General features: G+C 39.4%; 1 protein-coding gene across 1 annotated transcript; it reads left to right on the top strand.

Annotated features, from left to right (window-relative positions):
- The first annotated feature begins 8,536 nt into the window (after nt 1-8,536).
- On the top strand, nt 8,537-17,089 carry gipc3 (GIPC PDZ domain containing family, member 3). The gene is made up of 6 exons (XM_030791100.1): nt 8,537-8,839; nt 11,005-11,190; nt 11,333-11,513; nt 15,938-16,047; nt 16,333-16,414; nt 16,938-17,089. The coding sequence occupies exons 1-6, from the start codon at nt 8,537-8,539 to the stop codon at nt 17,087-17,089; spliced, it is 1,014 nt and encodes a 337-aa protein (XP_030646960.1).
- The last annotated feature ends 1,307 nt before the right edge of the window (nt 17,090-18,396 follow it).

The following is an 18,396-nucleotide window of genomic DNA, read 5'->3' on the forward strand; positions in this document are numbered from 1 at the left end:
TGATTCAAACTGATCAGTTTTCAGCGTGTCACAGACGTCACGGCAAAAGCAGGTCTGTCTCTGCGTGTCTCACATGTACTGTGGAGAAAAGGGGACAGAACGTCAGTCATTGACTGTAACGCCAAACCAACCAGTTATACTCAATGCAGAGCTCGGCGCTTAGTCTTCGTCTGACCGAATAAAAAACGCTGCAAAAAAAAAAAAAAAAAATACATTTAATTTCTCCGCTCACAAGCATTAGTGCTCCAAAATAATACACGACATGCTCGAATAAAACTGACAGGCTAACCTGTCAGCACTTTTCAACTCATCTGACAAGCACGATAAATTTGTAGTATCAGACAGCGGTAACATAGTTACGAAATTCATGTAACGACATCACCAAAGGTCAAAAGCGCGTTGTGTTCCTGACATGCAAAAGGAAAGAGACAGAATTATCTCTGAGCCCCTATTTTCATAAGTGTAGTAGCAATCCCTTTGATGACTGGTGGACACCCTTTTGCATGCCTGGGGGTGGACAATGTGTACAGGACTATTACATGTTCAGCACGGTTTATTCAAAAGAGTTGGAAGACGCTGTCTTCCAGTGGGCTGGGAGGTGCTGACTGAGCTGTTTGGCAACGCAACAAAGGACGTGCTAATAAATGACCTCTAAGTTAGTCTTTAAGAGGTCAGTCGTTTAGAGTTATATCGTGACAAGGGAGCATACCACAACAAGGGCAAAGTGTCAGCGCTGAACAGCGTGTAAATTCTGCTACTTTCTGACGATGCAGAAAATCCCAATTAGCTTTCAATGCCTGCCAACCTTTTACATTTCAACCGACTCATTATACTTCACTTTGCCTCACAACACAAACAGGGAAAACTTCTTACTGTGGTTTATGCACAACTAGGACGTGGGCATTGAATTTCAGAACACTTCCCGTGTGCTGAGAAGCTGATGGCTCCCCCCTCACTTTGACTAAGTCAATGCTGAGAACAGACGCACTTCTCTGTATTCAGCTATGTGACTTTAACAGAAACCGTGCAAAGATGCACCGAGTGCATTACAGAGGTGATTTTAATCTGAGAGCAGATACAATGCAAGGAGAGAAGTGTACTGATTTTAATCCCAGATTAACTGACATCTGTGTGCAAGCACAGGAGCGACAAATCTTATTTTCTTTTTTTTTATTCCTACTTCATGCAGCTTGTGTTTGGACACACACACACACACACACACACATATATATATACATATGAGACATGAGAGAGAGAGAGAGAAGGGAGAGAGAGAGAGAGATGGATATAGACAGATACGGACATAGATCAAACGCAGACCAAACGAACTACGAGTTATTACTGTGCCTCGTGAGCTTAACTGCATGAATACACAGGAGACCAGAGCACACTCTTGACATACCTGTCCACGTCCTCCAACAGAGGAGGGTCAGCTGTCTCCATCTGGCATACGCTTCTCCTGCTCTCCATTACAAGCAGATTTCTGTCTGACTGTGCTCAAGTCTAGACACAGTGCTAATGTGTTTGCCTCCAGTCCTTGCCTCTGGCCTCAGGGGCAGCAGGCGGTCCAGGTCTAAAGGTCTCCTTTATTACAGCTATGTTTCACACAAGCACAGCTGAGCAGCAACACAAGCACAGATAACCAGAAACAGGCAGAGAGAGAGAGAGAGAGAGAGAGAGAGAGAGAGAGAGAGAGAGAGAGAGAGAGAGAGAGAGAGAGAGAGAGACTTGGCTCTCTAGACATTCCTTTCCCACTCAGCTCATTTCCACCAATGTATCAGCTACTGTTTCCTTGGAAACAGGGCCCTGAGCTTAGAGCAGTAGGTGGTGGTAAAAGTAACTTGCTGCCCCCTTCCTTCTCATTTCAATGACAACAAAGCCAAGCTCAGGGGACATAAAAACACCCTACAGAGTGGGTACAAGGTATAGACCAGTCAACAGTAAGGAGCCGGTCACAGGAATATGTCACAAAGGGTATCTCGAAGGAGATAAAACTCTCAGGAAATGTCTTTGATAGCGAAGGCTGAGATGGCTGTCAGCGAACCAATGAGCATTAGTCATTTTCATGAGGAATGACAGAAGACGCTCACAGCAGACGCTGGACTGCCGCACAGGGAAGTCTTGCGTGGGAAGCCGCTAATGGAGTCTGTGGAATATTAGTCATCTCCTTATGGCTCGCTGAAGACTCAGTCATCACGTCTTCAGCTTCCCGGATAACAGAGCCTCAGATCGATGCTGAATGACGCCTGTTTTCGTGATGGACGTGATGTAATCTGTAGCGCTGGCCAAAACGAACAGCCATTGTTCCACTGACTCTAGACCTGATTATCCAACTGATTCTTGACCTCCAGACTGCACGTCAGATTGTGTCATTCATTCAGGCCTACGCCGCGTGGTTACAACTGTGGCAAGTCCAGCCTGAGGTAATGAATGATCATGACTCAAGTAAATGGGTGGGTTTTAAAAGGAGAAGCATCTAAGTAACCACATTTTCCCTAGAAATAAAGTCAGCCTAATTACTCCGAACAGTAAGACACCAGTTTGAGAGCTGGGAGATTTTTCACTTCAGTTCTCATCGGGGGCCCCTCATTGACGACTGGGTTATCGTCCAAGCTGGTCAACATGCCGGGCGAGAGAGATATCGAATATGTGTGTCCGGCAAAAGAACATACCGTTATTCGGCTGTACAAGCATAAGCGGATATCAACACTGGGGGCTCCGTTTACATTATTGCATGAGCCAAAGGCCATGTGGAGGTTGTGGAGGGGGTTGGGGGGGGGGGTCGGTGCTGCGGTTATAACTCCTTACACAAGTTGGACACTTGTGTTGCCGACTCCCCTATGGACACAACCTGTTAGACATGCCAAGCTGGAGTTCCTGTCCATATAAGCTTTGAATCATCAACCAGGAAGTTGAAATATTACAAAATGTTCTAGCAAATATTGCCATGCAGGCAATATGTAGATCTGGTAAGTCAGGCAATCCCCTGTTATCAAGATGTGTAAATTTCCTGTAACCGTACAGCAATGCCATTTTGAAAGGAAGTGGGCTGTGATGCTCTGTCTAAACCGGGCTTTCGTAAAACTGAAAGTGACTCTCGTTCATTTCAAAATGAGAACTGAGGCCGAAAGTCAAAAAGTTAAAATTCCAACAGGCAGTCCTGGAAACTACACAAAATAATAATGCTTGTTCTGTTTCACATTCATGATTCCCTAAAACGTCATCAGTTTGAATGAGAGGAACAAAGGTGGGCTTTGAACAGATCAAACTGAAAACTGTGCATGCCTTTATAAGACTACAGTATGACCGGGCAATGCCCATCATAAACAAATATTTCCTTTTCATAATGCTCACATTAAATTCACAGTTTTACCCAAACTATGTTACGAAATGCCTGTTGGTTATGCATGTGCTCAAATATTTCAAAATGGATTAGGCAAAAGTAAACATTAAAGTCTTTCACACAAAAAGTAAAGGTAAATGCCACGTCATTACAGACCATGTAGTCTCTCTCTCTCTCTTTTTTTGAACAGCCTGTTATATCTAACATGAATGACATAAGTCTACATACACCAGAAGAGCTATCTTTCTTTCTTTCTTTCTTTCTTTCTTTAAAAAAGCTGCTCAAACAAGCCCTGGAGCTCAGTGTAAGAAATATGGGGAATAAAATAGGCTGTGGTTTGTGTTTGAACACAAAACAAAACAGTCAGCTCATTCCCGATGGCCAATCGCCGTGGGCGAAAAACAACGTGTCACCCGCTGCAAGGTTCCAGCTTTAACAGAGACTTCGTTTGTGTGGGTCATGTGGGCCGGACGCGTCGAGCTGTCTTCTTCGCCGGGGCTGTCCGCACACAGCTAGCCTTTCTTTCCAAATGGCTCAGAGCAATCACGAATAGGTTTGCTGGAATTTCCACCTGAGTCTCACATGATACTGAGGGGATTCTATACTTCTCCACAAGGACAGTGCACAGAGGGGTTAGCTTGGCAGATGAGCACATAATTTGTCATTCACTAAATGGCATTCTGTAAAGTCTTAAGTTTGAACCCAACAGGGCTTATTTCTCTGACAAGGATTCAGACCGGTTGTGGATTAACCTCTGAATTCTGATTTGAGTTTCTGAGTAAAAAAAAAAAAAAAAGTTGCCCCAGGGATAGAATTAATCCTTGTTTTGAAATGCCGTTGAAATTGAATAAAGTGAGATCTGTGCCTTTCTAAAACACTAATCTAGTACTGCAGCACCGGCGTCCCTCGGATGTAAAGCTAGGCTCTGCATAAACAGAAATAAAACTTTGTAAGCAGAGACACATTTTTGAAAAGATATAGCCTACTTATTATAAGTCACATATGGAATTCACTAAACCACAGTAAAGGGCAGAAATACCACAGTCAAAGAAAATAACTTGAACTTTGGGCACCAACACCTTGGAGAGAAATCATTAGCACACTGATGAGAGGCGACACAACACACATGCTTCTTTGACCATAACCTCAGGGCTCCAGATGTGGATCAGTGTCTTTGAAGTTACTTGTGTTACTATGCAATTAGGCTAAACGTATACCAGTTTTTCCCATGTCCTGCTTCCTGAAAGCAGCTTTCTGGACCCTGAGTTGAAGTCCGACCCAGTTCAAGCCCTCCTCCTCAAAAAATGAACTAATCAAACAAAACAAACAACGCCCCCCCCCCCCTCAAAAGTACTAGACTTTCTCTCAGCACCATGCTTTACTTGTCCTAAGGGTACAAAAAAAAAAAACCAACCCTGTCGGTACATTCCACACCTTCCTGCTGGATAAGAAGAAAACGATAACTGAAGTATCTGATGAAGTGGCACGACCAGCTCTGGGGGGAGATCACTTGTTAAGGTCTCAATCTGGCCCAGTCATTTCCAGGGATTGGACAGTGTAACTTGACTCCTATTGGAACAGGAAAGCTACAGAGCTTAATGCACCTGGCAGACCAACCACCTGCAAATAACCCACGGTTGGTAAAAATAGATCTCACAAGACAACATACTCCTTGTGTCCCTGAATGTTTCCGATGACATCACACTCTGTAGAGAATATTCTGAGACCATGCTCATCCCACGGACTAAAGGAATAACAGTCAATCTGACCCATATAGAGGAATTAATGATGTAATGTCATCTCTTAATAGGCAGAATAACAGGATTAGGAACAACGATTTAGGACAGGGATGCTAACTTAAAACACGACAGTGATGGTGAACGGTCAACATATGAAAAATACGTCTTGCTACAATATTTAAATCTACAGTAGGAAGACTGTTACATTGTAAGACAATAACGAACCCCATAATTTTATTGCAGCAATAACGTATAATAACGTATACGTGTGAGGTGATACAGTCTACGCGAGATAAGCCTTTATCAACACAAACAAGCATCAGACACTAAGGGCGACGTGTTGGCAATTAGGGCAGGATGTACAGTCCATTTCTTGGGCACAGGATCCATAACATCCATTTTCCCCACAGATATTTTAATCATAGCTCTTTCAACAACAAAAGCTCCCTGACAATATGTTTCTGACAAGTGTCAAATGCTCCCGACAAGACAGAGAGTAAAAAGGCCGTACAACACTAAATGTTTACGATGGGCATCATTTTCAGCTCTCCACCCGTTTTTATCAAGACCACAGGATAGCAAATGGCACCATGCTCGAACAGGCATGCTAATGTGGGTATCTTCCTAAAGCTGGTTAGCATTAACTAGCATTTCAATGCAGCCTTGACACTGTTATCCAGTGTTTCACGTCAAGGAATAATCACAGTACATTTTTGTGGTTAATGGCAATCTTATATGCTCAACCTCGTTTCATGAATTCAGTTAGTCAAGCGTTACTGTTAAAGAAATGGCTGGCTGGCTGCCGGGCTTACTAGCATAACTAGCATCTCACTGAACACCTCTATACAGATAACGGTTTGGCTAGGATTAACTGAAGCTTCTTACCTTTCTTTCATGAAGTGTTTAATTCTGAAGATGGCCTTTTCGTCTATTTTTCTTAAAAATGTTTTCAGTCTCTCTCTTTTGTTTTCGAGCATTCTTCCCTCAATCGGAGCTCGATTAACACTAAGAATACATCTACCCAGCGATTCTCCTCGGTTTTGTTTCTTCTTCTTCTTCTTCTCTCTCTAGTACTCCATTCCGCCTATGCTAATTTGGAAAACGAGACTGAATCGGACCAAGTCTGGCAACCAATCAGGGAACGTTTGGGCGTGAGGAAAACTAGTCATGTCAGTGTAGTCTTTCAATCACAGCGTGGCTCTCAAATTCTTGATCCACCCATTTCCTTTTATGGGAGACGCCTGAATCCTCGTGCTCTGAAATTAGTTTGTGATGGGTGGGGTGTCGACAGCTGTAGATTGCAGTGTGTTATGCCAGATTCATATTGTCTAAGTGTTTGTAAATTTTTACCATGCACATGATCTCTTATCATGAGGCTCATTCACGTGGTATCATTCCATCTAAACTAAATGTTCCGCGGTATAGGTCTTTAATAATAATAATAATAATAATAATAATAATAATAATATTTCAGCAGCAAATGTTTTCGCAAAATAATCTGCCATAAATGCATTTAACAGCCGAATCAATCTCAGACTAAACAATAAACCGTTTTAGTAGAGTAGAATTAGAAGGAGTTAAACTCACAGACTGACTCGAATTACAGGAACTAAATACTGACTGTAGAACAGAGACGACAGCACAACCACCCAGTTGAACAAACGCTGTGTCAACAAATATCTTTGGCAGTTCAGCACGATCAGAAGTTACTTTGCATAACGGTTGCATAGCATATTATGCTTTAAGAACTTATACACAAAACAATTATGATGAACTACGATTAGTGAAAAATGAGTTTTTGGCAAAATGTGTTGGAGATTAAGTGTAAATTATGCCAGAATTCTGAAAAGGAATCTTATACTGAAAACAATGATATCATCATATATATCCTTATATACACGTATAATTATAATATTATATATGTATATTATATCATTTATATTTGTATTTATTTATTTGAACATCTGAAATCCAAAGGTTCTGGGAAGGAGGAACATAATATTATTAAACATTCCAGTATGTTTCACCTTGCACTTGTATCCCCAACAATGTACTGTTATTTAGAAAGTGTCAGTGGTCTTTCACCATCCTCTTCAGATGGCCTTTGCTTAAGGAATCTGAAAAAGTGTGATAAAGTGTCTGTTTTGACAAGCCCCCCCCCCCCCCCCTGCTTTTTTTTTTTATCAGTTTTCAAAGATATACATAACCTTGGGATAAGAACTAAGCTACCTTGACCTGGAAATTCTTTGGTTTGAAGTGTTAGATAATAGTTTGAAGGTTTCATACATCAGCAGAAATATTCCTTATGAGTTATTCATATGGCTCGTTATTTTATTAACTGTCCAATTTATACAGTAATTTAAACTAATCAAAACTAAAAATCAGAGTTCCATCATAAGGCATATAGACCACATTTGCTTGCTTTGACATGAACTGCTGTTAGAAAAGTAATCCTCGATTTGAGCTCTGCCAAAAAAAAAGAAAAGAAAAAAAAAAGGACTCACAGCTGAACATATTTTAATGCCTTTGTTACTGATGGATGATAGCACCGCAAGATCTCTATGAGCTGGCAAGTATTGTCATAGAAGAACAAAACTCACAAAACTATTTATGATGCAACATAATGGAATTATACCATAGAGTGAGCACAGGGATTCCTTAAACATACCAACCTCTTCATTTGGTTCACAGAATGATTATAGATACCATACACAGAATAACAAATTACATTAATGATACGATTATCAAATATAAACAGGCCAGTGTGTTGCGTCACAATTGCGGCAACCAGTATTGCATTATAATGTGTGTCGATAAAGTATATATATAACAATGTAGTATTTTTAGTTGCTTTCTGAATGCCTGTCTCATTCTCATGCTGTTTGTCAGTATTGTTCATAAATCGAGAGGAGGGAGATGTATAATGCGAATTAAACAGCTGCCTGGCCCTAATGTTGAATCATGTCATGAGTTCTTTTGAATGAGGGGACACCACATTTCACCAGTCAGGGAACAGCATCTTTTTGTTCTCAGTGCAGGATAATGGAATGCATTACATTATGCTCTATGGAAACCACAAGTGGTCCGTTATTAGTAGCATAGTGCTACCTTGGCTTCTGGATTTTTTTCCTTACATAAAAGCCCTTTTGTTGTCCATCTTCATTTGTAAATGTATATGTTGTAAATGTTGCCTCCACTGCCAGACAGACATCTTAGACCCAACAGTTAGGCTGTGTTTACAAAGTCTTTTTGTTGTGATGCATTTGTTTTTCACTTCATAGCTTTGACTTGGTTTCCAGTGTCAGAGGTAAGATCTTCTGGGGTATCAGGTTTCCTCTATGCATGGCCAATAGTGGTCACCTGCTACTGTTACCTAGTTACACTCATCACTAATTCAGCAGGTGGGGATCCAGCAAAGGGGAGTACTGTGTGTGTGTCTGCTTGGTCAAACAGAATGGAGCAAGAATCTGGGAGAAAGAAAAGAGAGCAGGAGCAAATGCAGAACGGAGAGGCTATGAGCCCACAAACTCAGGACAACAAAAGAATTACAGAGGAGGACAGCCAGAGGGCAGTGCCCTCTGCACCCCCTCTACCATCACCGTCGCCCCCTCCAGAGGCACCTCCAGGCTCCAGACCCAGGCTGGTTTTCCACACTCAGCTAGCCCACGGTAGCCCCACAGGTCGCATTCATGGCTTCACCAACGTTAAGGAGCTCTATGCCAAGATCGCCGAGGTGTTCCACATTTCCCCGTCTGAGGTACAGTTGTTGTTTAAACAGAGGCCTTGTTCTTTGCCTCTTTGTTAATATCATAAATGTACACGCCTCTGATCATAGTCACCTTATGTAGTGAGGGTTTAACATCTTTTTCTGTGTTTTTCAAGTCATGCACCATGGAACACAGAAATAGTTTTACACACACACACACACACACACACACACACACACACATATTCATTAACGTAAAATTTTTCTGAATAATTGAGACAACACATATCCTAGTTGAGTAACAACAGAATAATCTTTTTTTGTTGTCTTTCCTGGAAACGTTACAGTTTTACAAGAATAGGCTTTAAATAATGCAGTCAGCATCCAACCGTGGCCTCTTATGTTGAGTGTATGAGGATCTGCATTTGAAATTCATGTTCTCCTTTAGTTAGTGTGTGTAATTGTACTATTGACTCAGATGTATTTTTTGAACAGTAGTTAAGCCAGTCAAACCAAGGACATTGTGGTTTTATGGCAATATCTTAAAGAGAGCCAAGGGACATGTCCTTGTCCCACTCTAATCAGCTCTACATTTAATGAGCCTTCTGAAGGTTGAGATTATACTCAAGGTAATTACCTGCAGTAAATCTACTCAAACCTGGACGGCTTCAACATTAAGCCAACATACAGTGTACAAAATATATACAATCAAGAACCAAAAAATATTATGTTTTAATCTTGTTAAATGTCTTAAAGATTTAAGGTGAAATGCTAACACAGAGATAGAGCTCATAAGGAGCTCATCGAAATCTGCTGGTCGCTAATCACTAATTAGTCATTACGTTACATGGAGATCCTGAGAAGAAAATGTTCAGATCCAGTGGGTCTCACTCACCATAAAGTTTAATATTTAACTTTACTTGAAAATATTATGCAAAGCAGTCGTATTGACTGAATCAAACCAGTGTCACTACCCTATTTTAAATTTGTGTGCTTTTAAACTTAAAACGACTTTAATATGAGATAATATAGTGATATTAAATTGGTTCAAAAGAGGACATGAGTTTTTGTATTGTTTCTAAGTAAAATGAACTAATTTGAGTATATGCGGTGATCATTAAGGCTTAAAAGTTTATCATTACCATAGTTGGCCAGTAGTGTCCCAACTGTTAGGAGAACAATTATTTTTTACTACAATTCCCAGTTGTGAGGTGGTAGCAATGTAATTTTCAAAATCAAGTAGATTTTCATTAGAAGTTTTATCCATCAAGTAGCAGAGCAGCACTGATGAAAGCTACATCGTATCATTTTCTCAGACAACATATTTATTTTAACCAAGCAAGTTTTGTATTGTCTATCGGTCGGCTGGAATAACTAAATAATTAATATGATTTGAACTGCACACAAGTACTTGTGCTATCAGTTTTGTTCGGAATTCCTGTACAATTTTACATGTGCCTTGCGAGAAACCTCCTTTGTGGTACAAATTTTGAAAGGCTTCTACTGTGTTGTGTGATCAAGCACCTCTTTTAAGCCACATAGATACACACTCACTTATTCATATTCTCTGTGTTGCAATGTTATTCTTGGTAAAATATGTTTTATGTTGTACCCCTTCTGGAGGTGTTCATATGTTTGATCAAGACTAAGTACAGAAGACAAGTGTAACATAAATATCTCTATTTAGTATTCTTTGTAATGAACAATTATTAGGACGATTTGTTTGACTGGCAGCTTACTATCATTATTTTTAATTAGCCTCAGAGACAACATTAATTATGAAGTAGCTTCAGTGTGGCAAGGTACTTTTGCCAAGCAGCTCATAGTGCAGCTAGCTACTTTTCCCTGAAAGACAGCTCTGATGTAGCTCAGCTGTGATATTTGCTTAGCTTGCAACATTTTTTTTTAAGCAACTTGCCCAACACTGGTCATTGTAACTTGTGGGTTCCCTTTTTAGTGCATCTTTGATGCAGAGACTATGCCCAGCTATGTCTGTCGGTACTGAAGACCCGCAATGTGTCATCTGTTACCACTTTGGTTTGGAATAACAACAAAGCCCAGTCATCTCATACAGCATTAGTGTCATGGTTCTTCACAGTTCTATTCAGTCATGACAGTGCCCTCCAGTGTTGCAAAGTTAGAATGTCAGTTTGTGAAATCTGTCATTTTATCCATGTGTAATTTCGGAACATTTTTTGTCCTGTTCCTTCTCCCAGATCCTCTTCTGCACTCTGAATTCTCACAAGGTCGATATGCAGAAGCTCTTAGGGGGGCAGATTGGCTTGGAGGACTTTATTTTTGCTCATGTGAGGGGTGAGACTAAAGAGGTGGAGGTAACTAAAACAGAAGACGCCTTGGGCCTGACCATCACAGATAATGGAGCTGGCTATGCTTTCATTAAGGTAGCAGTTTACTTCTATGAGAAAACACTGTCACGCTCGCTTTGATTTGATTGAGAGTTTAACGCATGATAAGTCTGAGCATGAAATGACAAATCCGAATAACCAGATGTTGACAGTTTTTTTTTTTACACCTCTCATGTAGAGGATAAAGGAGGGAAGCACAATCGACCGTCTGAAAACTGTGTGTGTGGGCGACCACATTGAGGCCATAAATGACCAGAGCATTGTGGGCTGTCGTCACTATGAAGTTGCCAAGATGCTGAAGGAACAACCCCGTGGGGTCCCCTTCACACTGAGACTCGTTGGACCAAAAAGGGCCTTTGGTGAGTGCCTCGTCTGTACATTACTCAGCATGCGGAGTCAGGATTAGATTCTATTATGTCAGTATTAGATTCTACAGCCAGGATTGAGTCTGCATTAGATTCTACTACCAGCTTTCATATTTATGTAAAAACAACAATCTTCAATATTAAAATTATTCAGTGAATTTGAGAGTTGGAGTGGAAAAATGTACTAATAATATTCCAGAATTTTGCTCCTTTCAGGACTTGACAGTTCTCATCTCTTACTCCAGAATGGTGGAGCAATCTTCCCACAGATGTGAGAACTGATGAGTTCCTCCCTATTTTCTGTAATTGAAAACTCATCTTTTCCGATTGTTCCTGAACTTGGACTAACCAGACTACCACTGTTGTACTTACATCAAAAATATCATAGCACTTTTCATAGAGAAGTCCTATACTTCATAAGGAGATTTTAGTTCTGTCCTTCTCAACATAAAAGCACTTCTTGAAAGTCGCTCTAGATAAGAGTGACTGCTAAATAAATAAATTGTATATTGCAATTTAACTCATGTTTTTAAATTAAGAATTATTAATGCAAGCAGGTCTAATAGTGAGATACTGAAGTACATAAGAGTGATTAACAGAGTTATGGAGTTAAAATGTCAACAAACTAATACCTATACTATATAATCTTACATTTATTGTAGAACATAGGATAAAATAGCCAAAATATAATCATTCATAATTTGCTCAGCATATTTTCTTTAGAAACTGAACGTTATACTTTATCTCTTGAACCATTTTAGAGAAGAATTTCTCAGTTGTTTCTAGTATTTAAACTAAATTGAAAACCCCCAACAGTGCGTTTGTTAACGTTTTTTCATTGATTGAAATGTGAGTACCATCTGGTGGTCATGTACTATAACATCTTATCCACTGTTTCCACTACCTAACACAAACACGGCTCTTACTTAGGTATTTACTGCGAAAACAAAGTTTATATTAAATAGATATATTCAGAGAGGAAGTTGGAGTTATAGTAAATATGAATTTGATTATGTAGTCCTTTACTTGTTTCAATGAGTCAGTAATGTTTTTGAATACAGTATTTTTACTTTACTCTTTTACTCGTTTATTCCTGCATTTCCTAAGGGCAGGAAAAGCAATAAATGATTGGGCTTAAGGTTCTCCAAAGGTGAACAGATCTGCCAGTTAGAACGCGACCGTCGCTTAAATAGATCTCTACACAAGTAGTCACTGATAGTCCCACAGGTCCAGCTGTCGTAGAAGTCTAAATTAAGTTTTAAATTACACCATGGTAGTCAGTCACTAACTCCCAGGGTACCTTGACAACTAGCCGGCTAATTTAGTTACAGGCGCACAAGGGGCAATGACTCTACCTAAGAACTCCAGTTTGTCAATTTTTGCAGAACTCAAGCTTCAACTATAGAATTAATACAGAACCTCATTTCAGTTTGTTCGACCAGGCCTGGACTAACACAGTCACATTTTGGCTGCGTCCAGAGATGAACTTGATGGAACTAACAATAAATATCAGCGTCGAGATTCATCCATCATCCATCCTTCACAAGTAGCTCCCTCTGCTTCCTTGGCCTCCATATTGCTTTTCCTTGCATGACAAAGACAAAGACAATTGTAAACAAAAGATGAAAAATGAAGAAATAAACAAATGAATGACTGATGGAGGGGAACATAAGTAACTAAACAAACAAATAGGAATGGCATGATAAATTAAATGATAAAATGAATAAACACTAATGAAAATAGACAAGATTATAAATAGGCAAATGGATTCGTCCGGACAAGATAGAATAGATAGATATTTTATTACCAAATTCATTTATTTACACATGTACTTATTTATTTGGGTTCTCCCTTTTTTCGTTGTCTTATTTGTTTATTTGTTTTGGCATTCTGAGTCCGTTCTGGGCTCAAGGCCAAAACCTCAAAATGAAGTCTCTTGTATAAGCCAAAACAGCCTAAAACAAATGCATGCATGTACATTTTACCCTCTTTCCTGGAATATGTCCTCTTTTCACAAACACACGAGAGCACATACATGCAGTCACTCGTGGCAATAGCAGATTGTGTCCTGGAATTTACAGGAAAAGTACACACTGTTGTCAAGGAAATTAAGGTTTGCCAAATGAGAGTACACAGAAGATTTCCTGATAATTGGCTGACTCAGAAAGCTGGAAAGAGGCACTGAAAAGTACAGCTCTTTCATTCCCAACAGGAGGGAAGGAAGCATTTCTAGAGTCACAAATGACATGTTTGAGCCACCAGGTCCATAATGAGCCGTCTACGACCGTAAGCCTGACAGGAAATTAGGCATCGGGTTGACATCCTGTTGGTGAATTACGACTAACAAGCACAACAGGCACAGAAATTTCTTGCAATGTGATATTTTCCATTTTTGCATTTTTTGGGGGGAGTTACATTCTGTAATGTCCTCTCATTTGAATTCGTTAAGGGAAAATTTTACATAGTTGATGAGACATTTGCAGATAATGGACCATACTCTGATTACATGCAGGCGTATTGTAGAAGTAAGCTACATTTCCTCTTGAAAATATGTCAGAGGAAAAGTGTCAGTGGAAAAAGGAGACTGTAGACACTCAGCCACTTGTCAGTGTGCTGCACTTTCAAATAATTATTTAGATGGATCAAGTATAACAGTCAGAGTCGGAAGTTAACAGTCAGAAGTTAACAATAGCAGGAAGATTAGTACATTGTGCTATGTCACAATGGTAGCCTGTCTGAGAAACAAATTAACAAACAAAATACTGTGACGTTATCCAAACAGGAACGACTGTCGTTCTCTTTTGTGGGATCGCTTTGCCATGGTTCAGAGACTGAGTAAACGCTGAATTAGTGTTAATATGCATGCACTGAGCAAATGAGTGTTCACCCCTCACTTTTTTTTCCTCCTGCCCCCCCCCCCCCTCCCCTTTTTTTTCTCTCTCTCAAGCTCTGACAGCAAATTACTGCTGTTAATAATTGAAGGGCTTTCGATTATCATTATAGCATTAGCTAATTGGATGTTTGAAAAATGATGGATTACCTTTCACGGGCAAAATGCTTGTAATTACACTCCCCAATGCACATAGAGCATCCCACAGCGTGTGCCTAGTAAGAACGGGATTCGAGCCATATGGCAGAAAATGGCCTCTATATTTTCGCTGTCTGACTTGAGTGGCATCCTGTTTGGCTCTTCTACAAACAAGGTGAGCTCTCATTGGCTAGATCTCATTACCTGTGCTGCCATCAGATAGTATTTACTAACACAGACATTGGAATAGTGAATGAGTGAATTCAACTGAGCCTATATTACCTTTGAGTGGAGACAGATTAATGATGTTGGTAGCAGAAATGCAGTCCTTGCTAACATATGAGCAGATAGGTCAGAATTCAGACACCATACCAGACAGGTGTCATTATTTACAGTTTTTTACATGTGATGTATTGATTTTAAGGGAAAAACTTCACATGATTGTTCTGAAAAGAAGACCCCAGGGATTTATAGTCCACAACAGGAAACTCTGTGTCACGCATACTTAAATCAGGAAGGGTGGTTATTTGCTGCAAATAAAAAATAACAATCTTTATCATTTTTTGTCTTTGGCTGCTCTCTCTCTCTCTCTCTCTCACTCTCTTTCTTTTTTTTAATGAAAAGATGCTTATCTGAAGGCAACCGGAAAAGATCACAGGATGAAAGTGTTACATACTGAAACATAAATAGACAGGTTGTCAAAAACACATGGCATCATGCAGTCACTTGAAGTCATGCAGTTTCTGAGGTCCCTCCCTTTCATGCAGTTTCTTTTAAAATGAGAAAAGAGTAGAATGAAAATTTTACACACTATGTTTCTTTTTCTCATGGTTTATATTTGTCATTGTTTTTATGTTCCTGGGAAGTTGCCCGTGTTACTCAAAGTTTGCTGTGAAGAGATCAGTCATCCAAAGTGAACAATAGCTAAATGATGAATAACACGACTGTGAATAGATCAAATATAAAATTTCCATAACAGTGTTCACTTTGGAGATGTTGTTTACCCTATCCTCACATATATCAGGCTTCAATGGACAACTGAAAAACAGATAAAAATGTACTGTGTTTTTATTACCTAGAGTAAACCATGACATTAAATATCTAAGAACATCCCAGAAATGTATGGTGTTATGGTGTTTCCATTGTCACACCAGCACTACTGATCATAAAATCACAAAACACTACTTATCAAAATAGAAAAAAAGACAAAACCTAGGCATTCCCTTCACATACAGGAGTTTGTCATGATACAAACAAAACAAAAAATTGTGGAAGTTTATCACACCGTGTCTCAAAAGGCCCTTAATCATTAAATGATTACTCTCGGTTATGCTAACGTCGTCTAGTAGCCAGCTACGCCTTGCTTACGAGATACTTGTCTGTAATTTAGATATGATTGGGCAGAGGACCAAGGCAGCGAAGTCCAGTGAGGGTAAGATGGTCAGTGGGAAAGAGACCCTGCGGCTACGCTCCAAGGGAGCCGCTACTGTCCAGGAAGTGGTGAGTTGACAGTGTGCAAGGTTAGACTTGATGTTTAGTAGACTGTGATTAGGAATAGAACTCCCACATGGTGAGATTAAAGTTATTCATTACTGGTCCTTGAAAATATTATGCAGATTCATTAACCTAACTCAAACAAGTACAAATTACAAATTTAACTCAAGTTTTTGTACCAACTGAAATTTTAGTTAGCTTAGTAACATTTACGTGATTCAGTCAATGTAAATCGTAGTGTAGCGTTTCTCTCTCTCTCTCTCTCTCTCTCTCTCTCACTCTCACTCTCAGCCCAGTGAATTTGAAGAAAAGGCCATGAAAAAAGTGGATGACCTGCTGGAAAGTTACATGGGCATTAGAGATCCAGAGCTTGGTAGGATGCCTCCATTTGCTTTTTGGCACCAAATCTCATTTGTTTTACTTCGAACTAGAAACTGTTTACGATAAAAGGCCTAGATGTTTTCCATAAAAGGCTTTATTACAGAAGAGCATCCACCTCCTGAGAGTGCTTTCTCCCACCACAACACAACATACCAATATTCTGATTCTCAAGAGGAGCCATTTATTTTCCTTAGTCTCACTGGGTTGTCACAGTTCATTTTTTTTTCTTCAAATTTTACACTTCCCCCCAAAAAATTACTCTTAGCAATTTGTTATGCTCAAGGAAGTAGTCGTGTTTGTGTAGAGAGACGAAGTTCTGAAGAAGAACATGAGCTAGTCAAGCTCTAAATTAGCCTACCCGTAACAGTGTCTGTGGCTATGTGTATGAGTACTACTTTCAAATATATTTTACAGGCTTATATTCTTGCATGTTAAAAGACTTTTACATAAATGAATGTCTGAGAGAAAATGATTCATTCTTGAAACATTCTCTTTGTGGAATCTCTTGTTTGTAGCAACTACCATTGTGGAGGCTGGCAAAGACAAGAATAACCCAGATGACTTTGCTGAAGCTCTGGACTCAGTCCTGGGGGACTTTGCCTTCCCTGATGTGTTCTTGTTTGATGTGTGGGGCGCTATTGGGGACGTTAAGAATGGCAGAGTTTAGCAATATGGTTTTCAGGCTTGAACAACATGAGTGATAATCAGTTGGTAACAACAGCAATTCAGTTTTGTAAAAAATAAATAAATTCAAACTAAACATACAAATGAACATGCTAATCTAAAACACCCCCCACCGAGATGCTGCATCAGTTCATCAGTAGTAAATCTGGTTCTCATTTTGATAGAAGTGGTTTGCAAAGAGTTCTCTAACACAATCAAAATCTCTAATTCATGTCAGATAATCATCTCTAAATGAAGCCATTTCTTTCTGCAAACCACATTTCAAATTACTTTAGAGCATCCCCTTACTCATCATCTCTAATAAGTCTCGGTTTAGCTGAAGGAAGCCAGCACATGCAGGAGGCCAGCTCTGTCATGAAGTTTTCTGCCAATGAAAAACTTCAAAATAAATATTTCTTTTGGTCCAAGGTCAGTTTTGTTTTTTTTTAGATGTGATTTTCCACTGATGGAATCTGGGTTGAGTTCACCTCGGGACACTTATCTTAAATTTGCTGTCGTGAACACATTGACTTGGATATCTTGACACAAACTCCTAAATGTCCATACTGAGCACACTACTGAAACGTTTGCACTTAGAATGTAAACATTACACCACAAAAGAATGTACGTGTTCTATGTCTCAGTGTAAGAGGGGCAGGCAAACTTGAAAAGTCAATTCAACAAAAAAGGCGAAAAAAAAGAAAAAGAAAGAAACATACACACACACACACAAACACAGATCGCAAAAACTAATTTGGGCAGCACATTACAATTATACAAATATCCATGATAAAAAAGGGTTCATGTGAATATGAATGTCTCATTCAACAAATAGTTTTAATCTCATGAGAGCTCTTTGCAAGATTCTGTAACATCAGTTTTTTTCATTTTACTGTTTTCCACTCTAACACTTTAAAGGGAAAAGGCATCTGGACATTTGTCATATCGTGTTTTGGACAAAGTAAATCATTTCCTTTGACAGTGAGAAATGTGAATATGCATGTTTCTCATCAGAAATATGTGCAGTTTAGGGTGAGGAGGCAGATATTTTTAGTGCTAATAATGATCCATGAGTAGACATCTGTTTGGTCACCCTTTAAGAGATATATAGAAAAACGATGTCTTGGATTTATTCAGTTCTGTGAGAGAATTGTTTTCTTTTTGGCCTGAAAAATGAAGGTCTTCACGTCATGTATAAATATTTCCTGTGTATTAAAATTCACAATTTGACTATGCATTTTTTTCCTTTCTTTTATAAGTGCTGTATTTAGATTTATGGATGATCTTTCTCATCAGAAGAGTTGTTTGTGT

Source organism: Chanos chanos, chromosome 14 (assembly GCF_902362185.1).
Source record: "Chanos chanos chromosome 14, fChaCha1.1, whole genome shotgun sequence".
Lineage (NCBI taxonomy): Eukaryota > Metazoa > Chordata > Actinopteri > Gonorynchiformes > Chanidae > Chanos > Chanos chanos.

Coding starts and splice junctions, on each gene's coding strand:
- gipc3 (XM_030791100.1), top strand. CDS start 8,537: ATGGAGCAAGAATCTGGGAGAAAGAAAAGAGAGCAGGAGCAAATGCAG. Junction 11,514..15,937: donor TGGACCAAAAAGGGCCTTTG/GTGAGTGCCTCG, acceptor TCTGTAATTTAG/ATATGATTGGGCAGAGGACC. Junction 16,048..16,332: donor CCGCTACTGTCCAGGAAGTG/GTGAGTTGACAG, acceptor TCTCACTCTCAG/CCCAGTGAATTTGAAGAAAA.